The following is a 22,967-nucleotide window of genomic DNA, read 5'->3' as shown; positions in this document are numbered from 1 at the left end:
TTTATCAGTACCTTCTTGAGTGCCTCAGATTTTCTTTCATAAAAAGTTCTACTTGGGTCCCCAAACTGAAGACCAAGTAGCACTCCATGCATTCTGTTTTTTTTTCCTTTGCTGAAGCATTTGGAGTAAATGCTTCAAAACAAAAAATAAATCATTATGCTATGCAAGATTGAGGTGGAGTCTGATCAAATAAGTGTTGAGTCTTTTGCGGAAGATGGCAAGTGATTATGCTGTCCTGACTTCAGTCACGAGTTTACTCCACCACTGAGGTCTTGAACAGACAAGAGTTGTGACTTCGCTGAGTGAACTTTGTTTGCTCTCAGTGACCAATCAACCAGCTCATGTAGACTACATCAATAGTGCACTATCACAAATATTATTTATTAGCATATTACAAAAGTGTAACTAGTAGGTGATTTGTTAATTTTTAACAAGGGGGATGGCCCAATGGGTGCACCAATATACAGTAGAAAATGTGTTAAATATGCACTCTTTTATAAACTGTCAACAGATCTGTCTTGTTATTTCTTGTTTATTTTCGATTTATTTCCTTTTTTAACGAACCGTAATGTTCCATAATGTGGAACCCCCCTCCACCAACTGTAAACTTGGTTGCGCCCATCTCTTTTCCAATTTAGCAGTTGATGTTGTTGTTGGTGGTGGTGAAGAGAGAAGGTGGGATAAAATGGAAGTTCCCACAAAGTGGAGAAAGCAAGACCGACAGCCGGACATAAGAGGGTCTAGTAAGTAACTAGATAACAATAAATAACCTAAATAGATAACGTTAGCTTAGTAGATTAAAGCAATAAGCCCCGAGAGGCGCGCCTTGCCTTGCTGTTCTAAAATGACTGTAAACCTCGGCCTCATGGGGCTTATTGCTTTTATAAAATGCTTGCTACATATACCTGGCAAGGTTTTATAAAATAAACACGCAGCAAAAATAATTTATTGATAACAAATAATCATTCTTCCGCCAAGCAATGTAACGCTAGTTCTTCAGCGACATTCAGCAGAATGGTTGCTAAGCAACACACAGACGCAACAACACAGACTCAGTTGAAACTTAATGCTAAAGACTGGGGTGACTGTTAACATTTATCTTGATGTATTTAAGTGCTGATAAAATAGATCCAGGTTGTACAGCTGACTAGTTAAGAGCTGTGAAACAACATCACTCTGCTGTGTTCACACCAAAAGTGAAGCGAATAAACACACAACACTTTTTACCAGCAACCGGAGCATCAGAAGATGGAGATGTCGCTGAAGTCAGTAAAATTAACAACAATTTGAAATTTTGAAACAGCTTGTTTGGCGCTGTAATACTGATTATTCTGTATAAAATATATGAACATGAAATAGAACTGTAAATTCTCCGGACAAGTTTGACCTCCTGAATGAAGTCCGGTTAATGTCTGGGTCAACTGACATTTGTTACACATACAGCTCCTCCAGGTAATGTCCAGATAGTGTGCATCCAGTGCATGTGTGAAAGGGGCTTCACTACTGTACATTGTCATTTATGCACTTACTGTATAGCTAAAGCAAATAAACTAGTAACACAAGCAGAAAAATCAATGTATCAAATTAAAATGATCATCAAAGTCAGTCATTGTTCTTCTAGTAAAATAATGGTATCTGGTCCCAATGTAGGCAGCACAGAGACACAGGGAGAAGGAGAGGCACAGTGAAAGCAGTGGCCAGGCAGGGACATGCTCTGGGGATACAGATCAGGTGAGAAATTTGAATGAGAACTGCCATGCGGACCACACCTTTATCTATACTATGGTTACACCCTTGACCACCCTGCCCCGACACACCTATGCACACCTCCCAAAGGACATTGCAGGATGGCTTAACCATAACTGTGATATTTCTATTACTACAATTCCATTTTATCCAGTTATCTTCCTTCTCTCCTTACTTCAATTGTCTTTTTACAACTGTATTATGACACCTTGGAATTTTTTAACCATTTAAATTCCTTGAAGGACACACGATGAACATTGTGCAGAATAGTAGAGCCCGACCGATTTATCGATAGGCTGATTTTATTGGCTGATATTAGCACATTATCACATATTGGTATTGGTGTATACATTGTCCGATATGCATCGATATTAAAACTTTATATTCAAAAACTGTGACGCAGAAAAACACACTTGGGGTCATTTAAAATTGGTGTAATGACATAGTTTGTCCAGTAGGGTGCATTTTAAAACAGCTGGTATGAGGAAATGTAACAGATGAGCCAACATAACATAGCCACCGTATTTTGAACAGACACACTAAAAACACTAACAAAAAAAAGTAATGTTTTTGTTTTAGAACATTTAGAAGACACTTTCGTTGATCTGGTAATTTTTCGTTTTTATAGAATCGGGAGTCGGCACAGGGTATTTGATTTTGAAAATTGACCGGATGCTCTATGCCTTTCCTGCATCTCTGACTTCCTGCCGGTGTGATCTGCTCTGTACAGCTTGTTGCAGCTTCCGTAAAAATAGACCAGGCAGCCAGAATGCAAAGCAGCCGTGCCCGGCGTGATTCCACTGGGCGCTGGAGCTGACCGCGGCCGCCTGTGATTTGTAACACACTATGTGCTGCTAGCGGATGGAGAGTGATGGCAGGTTCACAAGGGGGGCAGCATCCCCCCTCACCCCCCCCTTTAAATCACACACTGCTCACGCTGGGGCTGAGGTTGCTACCTTATATTACTTATATATTATTATGGTGCGAAGCTGCTTGCAACGAAATATACGGCAGGGCTGTATTTTGTTAGAAACAGAATGTTTGGCTCTAAAAACCATAATTATACAGTTCATTAAACAATGAATTTAAACGCTTTGGTTTATCATTGCACATATTATTAATCTGAGGTAAAAGAGAAATTACTTAAGGGCATAAATGACGACAAACAGGTTTACTGACCACAAAATGAGGTGTCATTCCTCTTACATCTGACTCACCAGGCCAGGCACGTGCACACACAGGGCCCAAGGGGTGCTTGGGCCCCTGCTCGTTTTACCTGTATTAAAAAGTGCCCTGTCTGTGTGTTTCTTTAATGAATAAATAAATTGTTAGTGTGCAAAGGGATGTCAAAAAAAAAAGAAACGGCAATATAAAAATGTCGTAATCTACCTTACGCATTTCCTTGTAATATGGTGTGCGTGTGTGTGTTGTGGGCCTAAAGCCTTCTCTGTCCGCTGTGGCTCCGCGCTCTGTTTCTCTCTCTCTCACAGAGGAGAGAGAGAGAGAAGCCGCTGCCTCATCTAGGACTCGACCACTCACATATGAGATGAGATGTGACAGTGGAGCGACTTGAACCTTTGTGAGTTATAAATCCATGAATATAACTTCCTTTTAGGGGCTAATAAGTCGCCTTCCACTTGTTCAGCATGCTTAAATATGAGTCATATTTCAGAAGAGTGCCCATTTGTGCTTGCTAAGCTAACTGCTTGTTAATGAGAGTTAAGAATAATCTAATATGACAGCTGTCTGTGTCGCTGTTTATCTTGCCACAAATCTTAAACTTCTTCCAGATGTTGAGTTTACTGCTGTTCCTACTAACAGTCACAGTCACTTCTTGGTTTTGTCACATTTTTAGATGTCTAGTCTGTATTTCTAGTTTGCACTTGCCCTCCAATAAATAGCCTGATAATAAACCAGTGTTTCATTGCTTTTTAAGAATTGCAGCTGAACTGCGTGTCTTCCAAACCTCAGTATTTATGTTAATGTGAATAAACTCAGGTTGACAATAACTTGGTGACACAAAAGAAATGGCAACTGCATTTCACTCACAGCTACACAGGATACACAGCTAAGTAGTTAGCTTTCTTTAAGTAATTTGTTTATTAATTTTGAATTAATCTACATATTAAAGCCCGGAAAAAAAAAAAAATGGATTTGCACTTTGTGCTCATTCTGCCCTTTTTTGACTTTGAGTCCCTGCCCCTGTATAGTCATGTGCACGTCCCTGCACCAGGCTGAATACATGTTTATGAATATATCACGTCTGCGGCCTCCATTCAGTTTATATGCACAAATTCAACGTGTGCATTAAACATGTGGCTGTTTCCAGCTCTGGAGCATCACTTTGTTGTGCGGCAGCAGGCAGCTTCAGGCAGCTTTTCATGTCAAGGAAATGTGTGCAGGGAAGCGAGGTCAGAGTAAGATGCCTTCATCATGCTGCCTTCACACAGTCCATATTTCTTTTCTTACAGTTGAAATAGAAGTTATGTCTACGATGGCGAAGTATTCAGCAGGTTGTGGATTCGGCAGAGTGAATTGACATGATGGACAAAGAGCTGATTCTTCATATGAATACCAAAGAAGAAGAGCCAACAAGGTGACATTATTCAGGTGTTCACAGTAGTGAAGAGGTGACATTTTTCTTATTTCAGCTGGTTTCTTAAATTGAGCAGTAATTTTCAGAATCTAGAGAGTTATAAGGTTGTACTGTGATGAAGAAAATATCATTTGACTCAAGAAAACAGAAAAGACCTTGATGTTAAAGCCCCACAAACCTTGTAGAAAAAGGTTTCAACGTTGATTTTGAGACCCGGTGGACACAAACGCACCACTTTCAAGAATTTTCACCTATAGCTATTTCCTGTGCTAGCTTGCTTCTTAGCACTCAGCAAATAAGAAACAAACCACTTTCTCTAATAATGTGTGTGACTTTGTGTTCAGCAATGTTGGCATTGTACATTCCTGCAAACTGTGGACATGTTAAATGTGTCTGTTTCGAATATCAACATTTCTACAAGACATCCAGAAGGGATATTTTTAGTTTTCTGTTGTCCATGAAAATCCAAAGTTCAAAATGCAAAAGGCCGACAGCAAAACAGGAGAAATCCACAAGCCAAAAAAATGAAATTTACAACCCAAATCCAGTCAAGTCAAAACCAGTATGAGTCAGGCGTAAAACATGCTGGGAAGACAGGATCAGGAACAGATGAGACAAGGGTTGAAAACAAACAACGACAGGAAGTGGAAATTAAAACGTCCCACGAGGATACACTTTCACCATAAAACAGGAAATGACAAAACATATATGGTCTGGTCAGGTTTAGGCACAAAACCACTTGGTTAGTATGAGGAAAACATCATGTTGTAACTGAAAGTACTTTATTCTGTCTCCACAAGCACAGCTAGCAAATGTCCCAACATCTCATTAAAAGTTTCCCGTTGTGTCGCCACAAGCGCGTCTGGAAGCGTTCAGTTGTCAAAGATATCCTTTTTGTTGCCACAAACACGGCTGAAAAATGTCCCGACATAAAAACACTTACAAGCAATGAAACCACTTGGTTAGGATGAGGAAAACGTCATGTTTTGCCTTAAAAATAGCTGGTTCTTTCACCACAAACACAGCTGGAAAAGGTCCTGATGCCTCGTTAAAAATATAGGAAATATCAGAAATAGTGAGCCCTTCTTTGAATCAAATAATTACATATTTGTCCTTCATTCAGGAACATAGTAGACATTATCTGTTCATTTTTTGGAAAGTAAAAACAAAATAGTTCCATCCTCAGTAAACTAATAACATGTGACAAGCTGAAATTTGTATCAAGCAGATGTAATTGAAGATGTCTTGAACAGCGGTCTCTGGCTTGGCATCCCTCTGCTCCAGCTGTAACTCCATCACCGCCATTACCTCCACCTTCTTAAAGAACAGTCAGCTCATAAAGATGTGAAGTGAAATGCCACCAGAGTATTTTCATTTCATGCTTCTTTTGACCACTTTACCTTTTTACTACTTTATATTTTTTACCAGATCACTTCATTTATTGTTTACCTACTGATGATACAAAATACAATCCACAAATAAATGATGAATGTATTTTTATAACTTAAAACAGCCCCATTTTTTTCAGCTACAATAATAATTATTTATTAATGTAATCTTAATGTCTTCTAAAATTCCTATTATGAGCACTGAACTGTTGTCTATGTATTTTTGGACATGTATGATTCCTTTTTATCTCTTGTTCACAGTAAATACGATGACTTCAGATCTTCCTGCCTCCACCTCAAACTTCTGTCTCTGCCGGCTCTGAAACCAGACCCACCTGTCGGATGTGCCGTGATGATACCTGGATGTGTTACCGAGATGAAAGCCACACATGCCGAGCAGCTTCTTTTAAATTCTTTTTCAAGCAGCAGAATCAGGTGAGATGACCTCGCCCTCGCTGGCTGATTCTTCTTCTTCTCTTGTTTTAAGAACATCAGACTTTACGACTCAATAATGGATACTTTTCAGCAGCTCGCTGTTTTTTTTTTTTCTCTTAGAGTGACGGACAGGAAGCTCTCTCTCTCTCTCTCTCTCTCTCTCTCTCTCTCTCTCTCTCTCTCTCTCTCTCTCTGTGTGTGTCTGTCTCTTGCCCTCTTTCTCTGTCAGTTCATGTGGGCCTCAGCATCTGTGTCATCATTAGTATCATAACCCCTGTAAATATGCATCTTCCTCCAGTGTTTCTCTCTGACTGATCACATACATTATGGATGCTCTACGGGCCTCTCCTCCTCCTCCTCCTCCTCCTCTCTTTCACTACCTTTTATGACGAATGCAGGGTTTTTTTTTTCCGCGGTTTCCCCTCTCATTTTTATCGCGGTGTCTCACTGCCATCAAGTGGCTGCAGATTTTAGACCCTCACAATTCTGATGAAGCTCATTTGGCGTTCAGATCTGATTCTTCTTCACCTCTTTAAGCTCTGCTGGATGCTCAGATCCTGTAGTTCCTGTTATACCCTTCTCAGCAAAAGCTGCAATATTAAAAATCAAAAAATACTCCATAACAACTGAGGTAAAAGTCCTGTTTAAAACATCTTGCCTTTATTAAAGAACAGATGTTTACAGTATAGACAGTAGAAGTAGTTTAGTCAGACAACTCACGTTTGAAATGCAGCAAAAAATAGTATGAATTTGGCGTCTAGTCTCCAAACTCATCACTCCCCGCAGATGCGTTTACATAGAGATATTGGGGGGTGATGAGCAAAGCAAAGAATATGCAGCAGTACTGACACAGGGCAGTGGTGGCATTGGCAGGCAGAGGAAGAGATGGAAGATTTCAGGTTACATTTGGAAGATGAGTGTAGAGAGTGAGGGAGTCCTGTGTCTGCCTGAACTAGCTCGCAGGCGTCGCTCCACTTCTGGGCGAAATACTGGTCACACCTTCAGCTGCTGTGTTGCATTTTGTACATTAAATCATTAAAAAGCGCCACTGTTTATGATTTTCTGAAGGGCTCTATGGCTTCAGCTCACCCAGTCAATATACGTCCATCTGTGGCAAACACCTCATCACAGGTTCGTTATGATGTCACTGAGTTGTGCCGGTTGTGTCTTAGTTGGAGTGAATCAAAAGAAAGTTTTTGTGGACGTGTCACAAAATGTTCACTGTGAAAAATAAGGCTGGACCATAAAACACCTGCTTTTAGACATTTGTTTAGTTCATTTGAAAACCAACCTTCAAATAAAGAAGCTTGTAAACAGCATAAAGTCATGTATGAAGAGCAGCTTCCTCATCTGGGAAGTAACCAGTAATGGATCAGTGTAATGGAGTACAAGTCCTGTTGATGAACCCTATGAGGCGGAAGTCCTATGAGGTGGAAGGGTATTTTTTTTAAATGTTTCATATCTTCTTTAACTGAACTGTTAAAAGGGATTTGCATGTGTACGTCCTGTAGCTGGTTTTCTTCTCTCTAATTCTCTTCTCTTGAATTTCCTCCGGGATCAATAAAGTATCTATCTATCTATCTATCTATCTATCTATCTATCTATCTATCTATCTATCTATCTATCTATCTATCTATCTATCTAGCTATCTAGCTATCTATCTATCTATCTCCTATAACTTGCTGCGTGTCCTGCCTTATCTATTCTATAGATTCTATTCCTCAGAGCTCTGGAGGTAAAAAAGTTTACTGTGTCTTCCACCAGATTTACATTTAAATGCATCTTTTCCTGCATTGCATGAGTTTCTTAAAACATAGGGTCAACTCAGGAAATGTTAGCTATTGTGATGTGATAAACTAACAGCACCCATGTTAGTGTGTTCTCATCTCTCGTACACGTCTCCTGCTACTGGTGTCTGTAATTCTACAGAATTGAGCAGCACATTTGATTTTTGGCCCGACACTCCCATGTCCAGTCCTGGCCTGCAGCGCTCGCTGTCTTCAACTGGGTGGACTAAAAATAATAAATGTTTCGGTAAATGTTATCAGTAGCTATTGAATGTAATTGCAGAACTTCCTCCATCTTCTTCACCTGTGACTCTTCTCGGTCTCCCATCATGCCTCTGTGTGTGTGTGCTGTTGTTGACAGAGCATTAGAATATGATTTCAGACTACTTCATTTGTTTTTTTCCCCTCTTCCTTTGCTGCTGTAAACATAAATCAGAGCGAGCCGAGCCCAGGGCTCATATAAATGTCAGGATAGACAGCGGAGCTCATAAACCTCTAATTTGATCTTTATTCATCCGGGACACGGCGTGAATAAAAGCTCACCTAGTAAATCATCATTTTCTGCTTTCTGTCAACACAGCTGAGCGAGGAGAGACGCACACATCCATCCATCCTTCTGTGGGAGCCCCGCCCCCTGCTGCTCGTTAGGACACCTCCAAACTCGTTAAGTATGTAGGCTCAAGTATTATAGTCAATATATCTCATTAATTATAATAACTGACTTTAAAATGATTTATGACATTAAAAATTCAATTTGCCTTTAAATGACAGGGACATAAAAGATATTAAATGTGGCAATTAATGAGTCTATTTAATTATTCTGTCTGTAACTGAACATCAAACGTCTTGACAGAAAATACACATTGCTGCAGCTTCATCCTCTTTCTCCCTCCTCACTTTCTGCCCATCCTTTTCTCCTCATCCCCTTCTTTTGTCATCATCTCTTCATCTTTCCTCCCTCCTTTGTTTTCCTCTCATCCAAGCTCATATCGCTCTCCTCTTCCTCTACATCTCCTCCTCCTCACCCATCCTCAGCTTCTTCTTCACCTCTGTCATCTCTCGTCTGAGGCTGAGCTGCTGCTGATGGAGCGGCGCTCTGGGCTCCGACTGATGGAGCTTTAGTGACATCTAGTGGTTAAATGTCAGAACTGCAACAGAACAGGAGACAAAGACAGACTCAGGAAAGTCGTTTGTTGAAGGAGCGGAAACAGAATTATCACTTCAACAACAACACCTTTGATGACATTTACTGTCTTGACACATCAAGTGAACACAGCGCTGGATTTGAAGTCATTTGTGTTTCTGTCTTCACTTCATCTGTGTCTCCAAACGTCATCTGGCTGCTTGTTAAAAGACAAAAATGAAATCAAGGCTAAAGCTGCAAGTTGGATCGACTCTTTATGTCAGAATCAAGACACTTTATTGATCCCGAGTGGGGAAATTGGATGCCATACAGTTTCTCCTTCTAGAATAGAAATGTCTCAGTGTGGAGGAATTTAAAATATAAAACTGGAGAATAGAGTATGTAAAAATAAAAGTATACAATGTATGATCTCTCCATCTATATGTACACTATTGAATTGGAATATTGCACAAAGTTGTACCATTATGTAGCTCTGTGTATTTTTGATTATGGTCTTTATTACACAGATGAAATGGAATTATAAATAAATTATGAAGTTATGGTCGTTCACAGGGTGAAATAAGTCTGAGACACATCTTGGTGATTCAGTCTCAGACTGAGCTTCTGTGAAAAACTTTAATTTGAATAACTGCACTTGGTTTCGAACTCACTGACAGCAGAAACAGAAATGTGAATATCAGCATTATCACACATCTGTCTGTCCAGGAAGCAACGCCACCAACACGAGGGGAACGTGCACAGAAATCATTTATATTTATTTAAGCCGAGAGAAACGAGCCGAAGAAAGGTTCACGTGGTTATTCTGCATAATGTTCTCCAATTGAAGGGATTATCAAAGGTTTACACCAGCTCCTATATCCGCTGAACATGCGGTTGGATTGGATCAGTCTCCACAGATTGTGTTTTACATGAGACATTACTATTCTGATTAGATGAATGTGATTATTCGAGGAATGAGAGGTTGACTTTTTTACATTTGTCACATTTATTTTCTTCAGGATTTGTTCATCGTCCTGTCGATGGCCTCTGATCAGCAGTGCTCATGTAACTGATCTGTCTAACCAAGCGATGCAGAAATAAATCTCTCTATTTAATAAAGTATCTGAATTCTGATTGACTGGTGGTGAAACAGAAATTCAAGCTAAATGTATTTTAAGGTCTCCATACTGAAGAGCTTCACATCCTGACTGTTATTTACAGTTAACATCAAAGTGCATTTAGTGTAATTTAGTCTTAAGTAATACAACTCAAACACACACGTGAATAATATATAATATAAATAACCAGTACATTACAATCACATTAAAGCAGGTTCATACTGAGTAAAAAGGTGGACGCCTGTGCATATAATATATATAGTTTAGCTGTGAGTTTCCACCACGACTGCTGCATAGATTACTAAATTATTTTTTGAGTCAGGTAAAGACTTTTGGTGCAGCGACATCTCATGTGGAAAAAGGAGGCGGCTGTTTCAGTGTTTCACAACATTTATTCTCACACGGCCGCTGTCTGTGTCTGAAAATACCGGAGAAATACAACATTTTTATACATTTCCAGGTTTAAGAAACAAAGCTGTCATCTCTGCTGTGTCCCACCTCCGCCACATAGACTATTGGAGTTTGATTATTTTTTTGCTTAATGTAAGTGTTTAAGTTCATTTTTAGTTAATTTGTCTCCTTGCTTTAAAGGCATACCCTCACTGCTAGAATATCATTCTGAAGGGGAGGAGTTGCAAACATTTATCATTTTTTTTATTTAGGGTTAGTGTTAACAATTTTGTCTTAACAGATGGAAATTAAGTATTTTTAGTTTTAGCTCTGTTTAGAAATACAGCCCAAAGTGCTTTAAACAAGAGAAATAATATGTTTAATAACTGAAGTATATTGTATAGAATATGTTTAATAACTGAATTATAATGTATAGAATATGTTTAATAATGGAAGTTCCCTTTAAGGAGGACACTATTTTATTTACAAAGTTCATTTATTTAACTTCAGCAGTATAAATTGTATTTTTAAGTGCAGTTTGACTTTGGCTTATTCAGATTTCGCCGTCTATTTTTTGTTCTTTTTGCTCCTAAAACGTGACCTGAAACATTCTCAAGAGCTGAAGTACGATCTGATGAAAACTAAAGGAAAAATATGTAAAAATGTAAATGACACAGGGACTTTTGCGGGTTGACGGCCATGGACACAGCGTGCAGATGTATCTGCAGTTATGAACAGAGGTCGGTGTTCAACAAAGTGGCACAATTTAATTTGTGTGGCAGGAACTGCACGACTGCGATAGACTCAGTAATGAAACCTCTCAGCTTTAAGTTCTGTCTACTTTATATTCACAAAGGGAAACGAGCGAGGCAGCCATTGTGGAGACATGCAAATACACTGATCTCTTTAATACGGGCTTCACCCAATTGGACGCCGACTTTGACAAGCAGAACAAATGCCCTGCGAGCACAAACACGCGCAGGTCAGGAGGAGCGGCGCTGATGGCCGAGGCAGAATTCAACTTTCTTTATCCGCTTTTCAACGCCGGCAGTCACATTCTGCTTGTTCGCTTACTGTTAAATTAGTCATCTGAGATTAGAGACGGCTTAAGAAGAAAAGTTTCCCTCAAAAAGTTGATAAAGCTCCTCAACTTTATGTATACTGAACATATGCAAAAACAAAATGTGGGGAAAGTCTCTTTTCACAACTTGGAATAACTGCAGTGGTTCAGTTGGTTACCTTTAGTTAAATTCTCAACTATCATCACTGAGAACATGTGTCTAAATGATTTCAGCCTTCTGCGATTTGGATTAAAAACTTAACTTTAAGTAAGGAGCTGGAGTCGTTAGCTTAGCTTCGCACAAAAGCTGTCTCAGTTAGAGCGCTGCGTCCTTCGAAGGCTACATTTGGAGTCTGAATGATTAAAAAGGCTTTGATGAGGTTGTCTCATTTCAAAGGCTCCTTCGCATGCAGCCTTCCTTCCCCACATCGTGAAGGATCTAACCACTGCATCCTTCAAGGCCGACCATGTCCTGAGATTTATTGTCAATGATGATGGTTGGATTTGTTTTTCTGATTTTCCATTTCCATGCTGGTCTATGCTGGTTAGAGCTGGTTTGGTGCTGGTCTAGCTGGTGGACCAGTATGATGAAGCTGGTCCACCAGCAAGGTCCCATTAATTATACAGGCCTACCAGCATAGGCTTGTAGCATCCCCTGCTGATCACCAGCATACAAGCACCAAAACACAACATATGCTGGTCTTGCCGCTGGTCACCAGCTATGTTGGTCTATGCTGTTTTTTCTAGCAGGGCTGCACTCTCTCATCCAGGCAGCAGGGGCTGCAGTGGAGGTAAATACATTAACTGTCTGTACTTTGTAAAGTACAATTACCACAGAAATACACTTGGTTACAGTACTTGAGTAAATTTATTTCGTTACATTCAGTCGCCAAGATACCATTTATTAACAGTGGATAGTTGACCCACCTTTTATTTAGCCTCTACAACCCTCTGCCCTGGTTAGGTATGGTAAGTACTACAACTCCCAGCAGCCTCTCCTCCTGCGCAGACTCAGTAGCAGCAGGAAGATGTCTGTCAGGATGAGGTCTTGTCTGCTGACAATTTTGTTTTTAAACGTTTTTTACAGTTTCGTCTCTTCTTTGTACTTTCACATCGGAGACACCGAGAAGAAATGTTTCATAGAGGAAATCCCGGACGAGACGATGATTATCGGTCAGTTTCTACTTCCGGTCAGCATAGTGACTCAAGTTAACTCAGTTCACTTTAGCTAACCAGTTAACCTGTTGTAACAACAAACATTGAACTTTAAAACCAGCCTTCATGTCTGAACGATATTAACCAGTGGACATTAACGAAGTATATTTTCTTAAGTTCTTAACTGAAATACAGTCTTTACTTGAGTATTTTCACTCCACAACAAATCCGCAGGGAAATAGTCTGTTGTCTGTTTAATTTCATAAAGTTGAGCTATTTTGGAGATTCTGATTAATGTTAATATATATTAAACAAATCAAAATTAGATAGCTCTTATGGATCCACAGATCCTTGATTTACAGCAGTTTATCACTGTTCACTGCTCCTGTTAAACAAACCAATTATGATAATAGATAATAATAAAACTTTATTGATCCCTGTGGGGAAACACAGACGCTGCCCAGCATAGACATATAAAGAGTAGACGCCGCAACGGCTGCCGGGCAGGGAGAAATGCGGCGGCCATCTTGGGGCGGTCATTCTACTCCGAGTTGAATGAATGTAGGCTACAAAGAAGAACGAAGAAAGAGGCATTCCACTTCCTTCCCGTCCCCATTTGTTATCCAGGTTTTGTTTTAGTCACTCATGATTCTCTCTCTCTCATTTCTCACTCATTGACCTGATATGAGTTATATTGATACTCTATATATGATTTATATATATTTTCATATTCTCTGATATATAAATGTATCTATCTATCTATCTATATCTATATATATATATATATATATATATATAATGAAAAATATATAAATCATGTAGAGTATCAATATGATTCATATATATATATATATATATATATATATATATATATATATATATATATATATATATATAGATAGATATAGATAGATATATATATATAGAGAGAGAGAGATATATGAATCATATTGATACTCTACATGATTTATATATTTTTCATTTTCTCTGATATATAAATGTATCTATTACATATATGGATAGATATATATGATTTATATTTTTTTTCATTTTCTCTGATATATAAATGTATCTATTACATATAATATATTATATATGAATCATATTGATACTCTACATGATTTATATATTTTTCATTTCCTCTGATATATAAATGTATCTATTACATATATGGATAGATATATATGACTTATATTTTTTTCATATTCTCTGATATATAAATGTATATATAATATATATATGAACATTGATACTCTACATGATTTATATATTTTTAATTTTCTCTGATATATAAACGTATCTATAATATATGTGTGTGTGTGTGTGTGTGTGTGTGTGTGTGTGTAAATATATATATATATATATATAGAGTGAGAGAGCCTATATGATTTCTGTTGTGTTTATAGTGTTTGCAAAATACCTATCATACATAACATATATCATACATCAGAATATTCTATTAATGTTAATCCATTTATAATGAATAAAATACGCCGGCCCATGTGTCCTGTGTCATAGCTATAATGTATGACGTTTACAGCAACAACAAAAAAAAAAAAAACGCGTGAAAATCAGTTTCTATATCAGAATTACGATTGATTAAATGCGCTGACACCTAATCGCGCCTGCTGAACAGATTACACTGAGTGGAACGGGTGACCGCCCCAAGATGGCCGCCCCAATTCTCATCAGCGCCAACAGGCAGCAGCGTTCGACGCGGCGTCTACTCTTTATATGTCTATGCTGCCCAGCACTGTGTAAACCATTACAAATGAGCTCCATCTTTAAGAGCTGGAATGTGACAGTTAAATGAATAAAGGATTATTGTCATTTTGGATTTGTCTGTCAATCAGATGTTTGATCTATTTAATGTCCGAAAATTGTGAAAAATGACAAAGATGACATCCTCAGATGTCTTGTTTTGTCCACAACCCAAAGATATTCAGTTTACTGGAGGAAAGAAACCAGGAAATCAGCTCAACAAGCTGGAATCAGAGAATTTTTAGGGTTTTTTTCTCCCAAATTAATCAAAATGATTGTTTATGAAAATATTTCCACAGACGTTATATAGTGTGAGTTTGTGTTGAAAGTGCTGAGCACTACAGTCAGGAAACACCTTTCAATTGACTTGATTTGTGAATGGGTTCAGAGATCCTCTGTGCTCATTATTTTAAAAGTCAACACATCATTATGAACCTGTCAACATCGTCTATGGGCAAATTACAACAACTGCATTTTTGTTTTGTCCACAACCCAAAAATATGTATTCAGTCCACTGTCATAGAGGAGGACAGAAACCAGAAAATATCTCACAGTTATCAAATCAGATTATTAATTAATTAATATTAATTTATTAATTTAATATTAATTAATTTAATACTTGACAACTCATGGATAATGTGTTACAGCTCCTGTAATATATTCACACATTTCTACCCTGAGAGACTAAACTTTTAGAAAAGTAACCTCAGGTGTCACAGCTGATTCATTTGTGTTTAATCACCTGTTTCCTCCATGATAGACTGAATTTCATTTTTTGCTGTTTATAAATCATTCAGAGAAAGAAAGTAACTTCATTTTTTTTAAAAAAAACATGACAAAGGGCTTCACACAGGAAATACAGCAATAGACATGAGTACAAAAATACTAAACATCATACAATAGAAATAAAGACTAAGAGTAAACAGAACATGACATTAAAGTCTTGAGTGTTTTTCAGTGTCCACAGATTGTTTGTCACTTGTGACAGCTGTATTTTCAGTTTAGTGAACTCTCTGTGGTCTGTGTATTACATGCTTTCAGTACTTTATTACAGCCAATAACCCGATAGTGTTTGCAGAAACCCTATTAAGTGTCCTTACTTACTCTATGATATGTATTCTCTTATGTATATGCACTGTGTCACTAATGTTGACATCTCAGTCTGTCTTTGTCTCTCTGCAGTAAACTTTCAGACTCACCTGTCTAATGAATACATCAACATGGACCTGCCGGACAATCACAAACTCTGGGTGTTAATAGAAGCTAAAGATCCTGATGACGAGGTTTGTCCTGGATGCTGCAGAATATTCTTTTTTTTATCTCTCCAGTTTGGAAAGTCCCCCACACTTAGCCACCATTTTCTACACCTGAAAGCTGATGTTTTGTAAAATATCAGTCTCTCACTGCTGACCTCATATTAATCTGCAGTCTTATTGTTGTTGTAAAGAAAAAGAACTGATGTATCTGCTTTGCTGCTTGTGTTCTTTTTTATTTAGCTCACATTAATGAATTTCATGTTTTCTTCCTTCAAGCTGATTTTATCAAAACAATTTCCCTCCGAGGGAAAGTTCAGATTCACGTCACTCAAAGCAGGAAGACACCTGATCTGTCTGCAGTCCGGCTCCTCACAGTGCCCCCTGCCTGCTGGAGGCATGCTGGTGAGTTCAGTCCAACCTGGCCACAGGATGTTTTTGCATTTTCCTTTAATGCAGATATTAAATGACGTGTTATGAAACTCTTCCTTTATAATGAGCTTCCTGTTTACTGTTGCATTGCTACAGATGGTTCACTTGGACATCAGAGCACGCGAACGTACAAACAACTACGCCAAGATCGCAGCCACAGAAAAACTGTCAGAGCTGCAGCTGAGAGTCCGACAGCTGTCGGAGCAGGTCCGACAGATCCAGAGAGAGCAGGACTACCAGAGGGTCAGTGTGTGTGTGTGTGTGTGTCTGTCAAGGCCCACGTACTAGATTTATTCTGGAGTTCTGCTTTAACATGCAACTGTAAAAAATAAGAAAAGTGAAAAGTAGTAAAGCTGTAAAGGATGGAATGAAGCAGAGCGATCAGCTGGTGTTTGTGTTGAAGTTGTGTGTCTGCTTGATCGACAGCTCAGAGAGAAACATTTCCGCGAGGTCGACCACAACACCAACATGTGGATCTTCTGGTGGCCTGTCGTCCGCTCGCTCTTCGTGGTCGCTGTCATCACTGCCAGCACCAGCTCCTGGTAACAACTACTCTTCTTCTGTTGACTTTTATCACTCACATGCAATCCACTACATCCTTCAAAACATCCTCAGCTACCAGCTGCCACCAAAGTATGATTGAGAACCAGGAGAAACTAAAATTATTTATTGCTGAAGGAACATTTTACTCAAACAGTAAAACTCAGTCCTCCTCTTCTCCCCCCTGATGATATAAAGAACATTTCTGGAGCTTCACAGTAAAACAGAGCTGCAGCATTCTGCTAAACAACTGAAGTAGCTGGAGACTTGATTTAAAACAGAGAAACAACCAAAGAAACATCAGATGTCTCCATACAGCTCATCTGCTGTGATCACAGTCTGCAGGAGAGAACACATCACAACCTGATCTGAGACCAGATTTACATTAAGATGAAGTCTTCATTGTAGCTGCTGAGCTAACAGTGTAAGCATATACCCAATCTGAAGTGGGTGCATGAGGGTTTATATAACGTCTCCTAAGATCAGTTTGTCATCTCGGGGCTTCTGCAGACTTGGATTACATCAGACGAGCTGTATGGAGACATCTGGGCCCGTATTCACTAAGACTTTTATCTTAGTGTTAGGAGTACTCCTAAATCGGACTAAAAGTTTTTATGTAGGAGTCGTTTCTTAAAAGTAATTCACAAAGCCACTGAGACCTACTTTTAGTTATGAAAACAGTGAACTCCTAAACTAGAAGTAACTCTCTGTTGCTATAAATGACGTCATTTTATAAGGACGCACTAGAAGCGGTGACAACAGTGATTGGTTGTTGAGTGACAGGGCAGCCCATTGAAAAGCCATTTAGGCTGCACAATGCATGAAGTGAAAATAAGGAAGTTGCCTACAAGCCCATGACAAAGTCTATGAAAAGATATTGGATTCAGGAATCGTGTGTTGATCCGGGCCATTTCACAACAGTGTCCAGTATTTTGTAACATCCGTCAAAGACAATATGTGTATTGATGGAATGCAACTTTTTTCCGATGATAAATAGGACTAGTATCACCTGGGGACCTCCAGTAATTTGTAATAATTGTGGAGGTCGTCTGTGATCTTAATCCCGTGCTAATCTGCCATGCCCGTAATTTGTACAGTAAAATTCCACCACAAACTACCATATTTCACCAAACACAGAGGTCATTTGATAATATTAGTCCCGTGCAAATCAGCATCTCTGTGATTTGGGGTCGGTTTTTTGTGTTTTCCACACCTTTTTTCTGCCTTTTTCCCGGTCGAGAATTATGGAGGCTGTGTTGGGAATTATAAATGAAAGTTTTGACAACATTTTGGGTGCAAATTCAGGAGGCTCAGAAGAGCAAAATCTCGAAAGATGATTAGATGGATTACATGCATGGCAGCATGCGGTAAGGAACACTTTTCCATCTTTCAACAGCCTCACCAGTTATTATATTGAAAATATCCATATCTAACCATTGTGCTGCTCCAGCAAGGGCTCCAGTGCGATTGACCCGGGGCATAATGTCAGTAAATGTAAAATGTTAAAACACAGACTTCACTTATCCCGTGCGAATGCGCCGCATGAAACACAGGCGTGGTGAGGTAATTTCTAAATCACTTGAGGTCCCCAGGTAATACTAGTCCTGTGTGAAGAGCTGCATTTTCCCCCGTAGCCAAATACCAGAGTGTTGCCGAACATTTTAACTCTGGTGTTATTGGATTGTTTTGGTTGGTTGGGGACGTTATTGCATCCCTCACCAACTCAACCACAACTTCAATCCCTTCGCTGTCCATCCGACATTGTTTTAATAATTCCCTGTCATTTAGCGTCTCCAACACATTCGGCTGTGAGTAGATCTTAGTGAGTTAGGAGTCCTCTGGACTATTTCTAAGGTCTCCCAGACTTAGGTGCTACTTTTAGGCCTAAAATGTTTTGTGAATAACTCTATTTTAAAAAAGTAGGAGTCCTAAAATTATGACTGACAAGCCCATTATTTTTAGGAGTTGCTCCTAAATTTGCCTGTTAGGAGCTACTTTTAGCCTTAAGATTCTTTGTGAATACGGGCCCTGATGTTTCTTTGGTTGTGTGTCAGTTTTGGATGAACTTGTTTGCTATCTAGCTAAAAACGTAGTTAGCATACTCATTGCGGCTCTGTGGATTACTCTGATACAAGAAATTGTGGGTGTTTTTAATTTTTAGATAGGTAGCTATCCTTTAAAATTAAAATGAACCCTTGCTGGTGCCACTTAGCTGTGGACTTCATAATATGTTCGGAGGTAGGAATTCCTATCTCTATGTTGCGTAAATTTTGGAATCTTTTTTAAAAACTTTTGATTATAGTTGCAAAATCACATGGCCTCATGATCCTGTTCCATTAAGGAAAACTTTTGGTTTATTTCACTTTGGGTCTTATCTACAGAACTTCATCCATCATTATAATTGAAAAAACAAAATTCTAAAAATCTTGTGATCTCAGGGTTGGTACATTCTCACAAACATTTTTTATAAAAACAAGAGTAGAAAATATTTCAATACCAAAATAGACAATGTTTTATTTACAACGTGGCGTCTGTACATTTTCCATCCTGTGTTGATCGGCCCTGCTGCTCTGTTTCAGGTGAAGTCAGGATGTTTCAGTAAACTTTGGACCTACCAGGAAAACATAAAAAGGGACACACAGAGTGATCTTCCACATGTATTTCAATAAATTAAGATTTTCAACAAACCCACCTGCCCACACACATCAGACAATCAGGTCACCTGGAGAAGGCGGACACAGAGAGAAGTCCAAGCAGGAACTCGAGGCCATAGAAGCAGAGCAGGACGGCGCTGAGGAGGAACTCCAGCCGCAGAACGAAGGTCTGCAGCAGCAGGTAGTAAACAGCCAGCGCCACACAGGGGATCAGGATGAAGAGCGACACGCACGAGGCCAGAGAGCGCTCACACAAGTTCCCCTTCCAACCTGACCAACCACACACCATCATGAGTCATCAATGAGATCATCTATGATGTCATCACGAGTTTCTTTTCTGTGTCACATGACAGCAGCTGCCATTTCTACTGACAGAAAAAGCTGCATTCTTTGTACAATAACTACTGTACATCATGAGTACCGACTTGTGCAATTCAGTAAGTGATCAGTAAGGTTCTCACCATAAAAGATCCGGAGAGTCTCCAAACCGAGGAAGAGCAGCAGTAGAACCACATCCAGAACCAGATTATCAGATGGGTAGGGCAGTAAAATCCCTGCACACAGCAAACAGAACAAAAAGTTAAAACATGATTTAACTTGTAAATTTGTCACAAAATCATCTCAGCTCATCAGGACACTGTAACACTGTGACCTTTGACCTCCTTCCTTCAGCCGCCACCAAAGCAGAGAAGTTTTATTAATCATTTTAATTGTTTTTCTGTTAACACTGCACTATGTGCCAAATGATTCATATGAATGTACTGAGTACCTGATCTGCATTTTGTTTTCTAGCATGCACCTTTTGTATATTCGCTTTAATGAGTAAAAACTGAAATCTTTGCTGATGCTTTAAACTTGTTTTTGTTACAGGCATCATTATTCACATATACAAAAAGAAGAGAGATTCATGTCATGTTTTACGTTAATCCTTGTCAGTACACAAGAAAAATCCTGCCAGTGAACCAGAAACTTAAGTTGATTCTACTGCAGCTCTCAGAGTCAGATTTACACCAGAGATGAAGCCAGAAAGTCGCATTTTGGGCGACAGGTGAATGGGAGAAAAAACTATTGTAGTGTGGTTGTGGTTTAAAATGTGGACTTTGATCAAAAAAGGCAAAAAATGTAAAATATCCACTTGGGAGAGGACTCCTAAATCTGACGCTTAATACTGAAGAGCACCGAAGTTTTCGACAAACCTAGAGACAACTGCGTTAATGTGTTAAATGCAGGACCAACCTCTCCATATGACACTGTTCAAAAGCATGTTGCGAGTGTTTGTCACATACTGAAAAACAAGATTCATCATGAGGTCCGTGTTCAAAGATAAATGTAATATCAGGGTTTGTCCAGGACATGACCCAATACTGAATGCTATGAAACACTGAACTCTCTCTGCACAGTTGCTTCAAAGAAAGTAGATGTGTTTCAGTGGAGTTGAGCCTCTCTCAGACCTTTATAGATGAACATGAGGATCTCTGCCAGGTAGAAGGCAGCGAAGTACCAGCTGTTCAGGTAGAAGAGCACCTGCAGGGGAGTGGATGAGAGCTGAGGGAGAGGAAGAGTCAAGGATAACACAGGAACACACACACACACACACACACATACATACACAGTCACAGAGAGAGAGCTGCTGTGTTTCATGTGAAGGATACAATTGGTTGGCTTCCTGCAGACAAAAAGAAAAAACACAGCTGCAATTTTTGTCTCAAATTAATCACTGCAACCAATTATTGTGTTTTAGAGTTTCATTTATTTGCAAAAATGTACAATGAAACAAATCAAAGAAAAATGACAAAGCAAAATAATACATTTTATAACATAAAGGAGCTGATTTTGCAGTATCTTCTGACAGCAGAAACTTTCGTAAAAATATTCAGGTGTTTTGTGACCACAGTAATAGTGATAATGATATGTTAGCAATGTTAGTAACTGTGGAAGAAGAAGTACTCAGATTATTAAAAGTAATAATGTTTTCCTCTAAGATGTCATGTAGCATGATAAAAGTAAAGTACATCAAATGTGTACTGAAGTACAGTGGCTACAACTAAAAGGAATAAGAGACTGATTAGTTTGATTGTGTTTAAATGGCTTCTGTTGAGCACTTCCTAAGGGGAGGACTCGTCTTTGTTACGTTTAACAATATTAAAATATCAAATAAATGTAGTGAAGTACACGACATTTCCCTCTGAGATGTAGTTGAGTACAAGAGCAGAGACGCATGGATGACAAAACTACTACATGCAGGTACTACTTACATCCCAGCGCCAATTAGCAGCAACGTTAGATGCAGGAGATATATAACGTGTTAAACGGTGGATTTGTAATCAGCTAGTATCTGTAACTGTAACGTTGATATGTGGTTAAGCGTCCCATGATGATAAAAACGATATATTTCGGGGCTTCAACATCCGTACGAGAACAAACTTGTGATATGAACCTGTGCTGCTTGTGGTTTAAACTGACGGTAAACGTCTGTACGTTAAATAGTCACCTCAGTCTGATAATACTGCAGCTAACGTTTGCTAATGTCAGAAGCTGACGGAGGTTCCGACCTCACAACCGGACATTCTGGTTTCTATCTGTTTCTGTCACAGCTTCCTGTGAATCCCCTCAGATGTGAATACTTTAATGAACACCGTTTGTTAGTGAGTTGTGTTCCTAAATGTTTACTTGACACAAAGAATGAGACTCACCGGGCGCCATGCCTGATTACCATGGAAACAGCTTGGGAGGAAGTGCTGCTTCTTTGGGTTGAGTTAATGTGGAGCTTCTTCAACCGGCTGCCCCCTACAGGCTGTTACCACTACTACTACTACCTACCACTACCCCTAGCACAAGTACTTGTACCACTACTACGTATAACAAGAATAAGAATAATATAATTGAAAAACAGCTTCTTGATTTATTCAGTTATTTTAACGATGTATTGATATGTGAATTTGCACTGTCCTCTCAGAATCAAATTTAACTAAATTATTTCTGTTATTATAATATGTAATTATTTTAAAATTGCTCTCTTTGAAAAGTAGTTAAACAACATTTAACAACTGATATTTATCTTTGAGGTGCATCTACATATGTTTTTATTTTGTACTGAAAGTAGATGTTTCTACTGTAAAAGCAGTGACTGGGTAGATATACATACAATGACTAAGTAGGTCTCCTCAATGTATGTCAGTAAAGAAGAAAAACAATTCTGTTTGACAAAATCAAGTCTGTTAAAGTAAATGTATCTCTATATAGTGTATATTTTGTTCTCAATTTTTCAGTAACACATCATGATGATGCAGGGCTTTGTGTTGAAATAATCACAAAGTATTGATACTAATAACTTCAACTTTAACAGCTCAGATAGTTATATGTATAATGCCTTATATGTATGCCTTGTATTTTGATAAAGTACTGAATGGTATAATAATTCATCACTTTATTAGTGGTATATCAGTACCATATTAATTAGAAGAAGCACAAAAAAGTCCAATAAAAAGAGGTGTGCAGAAGGACATTTCTGCATTGATTTTGAGTCGAT

At 38.7% G+C, this 22,967-nt stretch overlaps 2 protein-coding genes and 1 long non-coding RNA gene across 6 annotated transcripts; 2 read left to right on the top strand and 1 right to left on the bottom strand.

Moving 5' to 3' along the window:
* The first annotated feature begins 595 nt into the window (after positions 1–595).
* On the top strand, positions 596–10,172 carry LOC119007514. 4 transcript variants are annotated; one of them, XR_005071148.1, is made up of 7 exons: positions 596–743; positions 1,651–1,731; positions 3,237–3,325; positions 4,218–4,342; positions 5,992–6,165; positions 8,533–8,620; positions 8,936–9,501. It is a non-coding gene; the product is annotated as an uncharacterized LOC119007514 (long non-coding RNA). The 4 variants fall into 4 exon arrangements; XR_005071150.1 differs by lacking the exons at positions 3,237–3,325; positions 8,936–9,501 and adding an exon at positions 10,095–10,172; XR_005071149.1 differs by lacking the exon at positions 3,237–3,325 and having other exon boundaries at positions 8,988–9,501.
* Positions 10,173–12,643: 2,471 nt separating this feature from the next.
* LOC119007352 (transmembrane emp24 domain-containing protein 9-like) lies at positions 12,644–19,506 on the top strand. Its single transcript, XM_037076966.1, has 6 exons — positions 12,644–12,816; positions 15,742–15,842; positions 16,092–16,217; positions 16,341–16,487; positions 16,671–16,786; positions 19,364–19,506. Exons 1-6 carry the CDS (start codon positions 12,672–12,674, stop codon positions 19,365–19,367), a joined length of 639 nt encoding a protein of 212 aa, XP_036932861.1. The 5' UTR covers positions 12,644–12,671; the 3' UTR covers positions 19,368–19,506.
* Positions 19,270–22,266, bottom strand: si:rp71-1d10.5 (transmembrane protein 216). Its single transcript, XM_037076967.1, has 6 exons — positions 22,132–22,266; positions 21,091–21,104; positions 20,890–20,983; positions 19,900–19,992; positions 19,507–19,708; positions 19,270–19,395 (listed from the first exon to the last, which is right to left on the bottom strand). Exons 1-6 carry the CDS (start codon positions 22,139–22,141, stop codon positions 19,380–19,382), a joined length of 429 nt encoding a protein of 142 aa, XP_036932862.1. The 5' UTR covers positions 22,142–22,266; the 3' UTR covers positions 19,270–19,379.
* Positions 22,267–22,967: the final 701 nt, after the last annotated feature.

This window comes from Acanthopagrus latus, chromosome 18 (assembly GCF_904848185.1).
Source record: "Acanthopagrus latus isolate v.2019 chromosome 18, fAcaLat1.1, whole genome shotgun sequence".
Lineage (NCBI taxonomy): Eukaryota > Metazoa > Chordata > Actinopteri > Spariformes > Sparidae > Acanthopagrus > Acanthopagrus latus.
The sequence above is the reverse complement of the archived record's forward strand: the minus strand, read 5'-3'. Positions and strand labels throughout refer to the sequence as shown.

Bases quoted from the DNA above. Each gene is read 5' to 3' on its own strand.
- si:rp71-1d10.5 (XM_037076967.1), bottom strand. The intron at 19,993-20,889 runs GTCTGAGAGAGG...TGCTGTGTGCAG, and splicing joins CCTCATGTTCATCTATAAAG to GGATTTTACTGCCCTACCCA. The intron at 19,709-19,899 runs GTGAGAACCTTA...GTGGTTGGTCAG, and splicing joins GACTCTCCGGATCTTTTATG to GTTGGAAGGGGAACTTGTGT.
- LOC119007352 (XM_037076966.1), top strand. From the start codon at position 12,672: ATGTCTGTCAGGATGAGGTCTTGTCTGCTGACAATTTTGTTTTTAAAC. The intron at 15,843-16,091 runs GTTTGTCCTGGA...TCTTCCTTCAAG, and splicing joins CTAAAGATCCTGATGACGAG to CTGATTTTATCAAAACAATT. The intron at 16,218-16,340 runs GTGAGTTCAGTC...GCATTGCTACAG, and splicing joins TGCCTGCTGGAGGCATGCTG to ATGGTTCACTTGGACATCAG.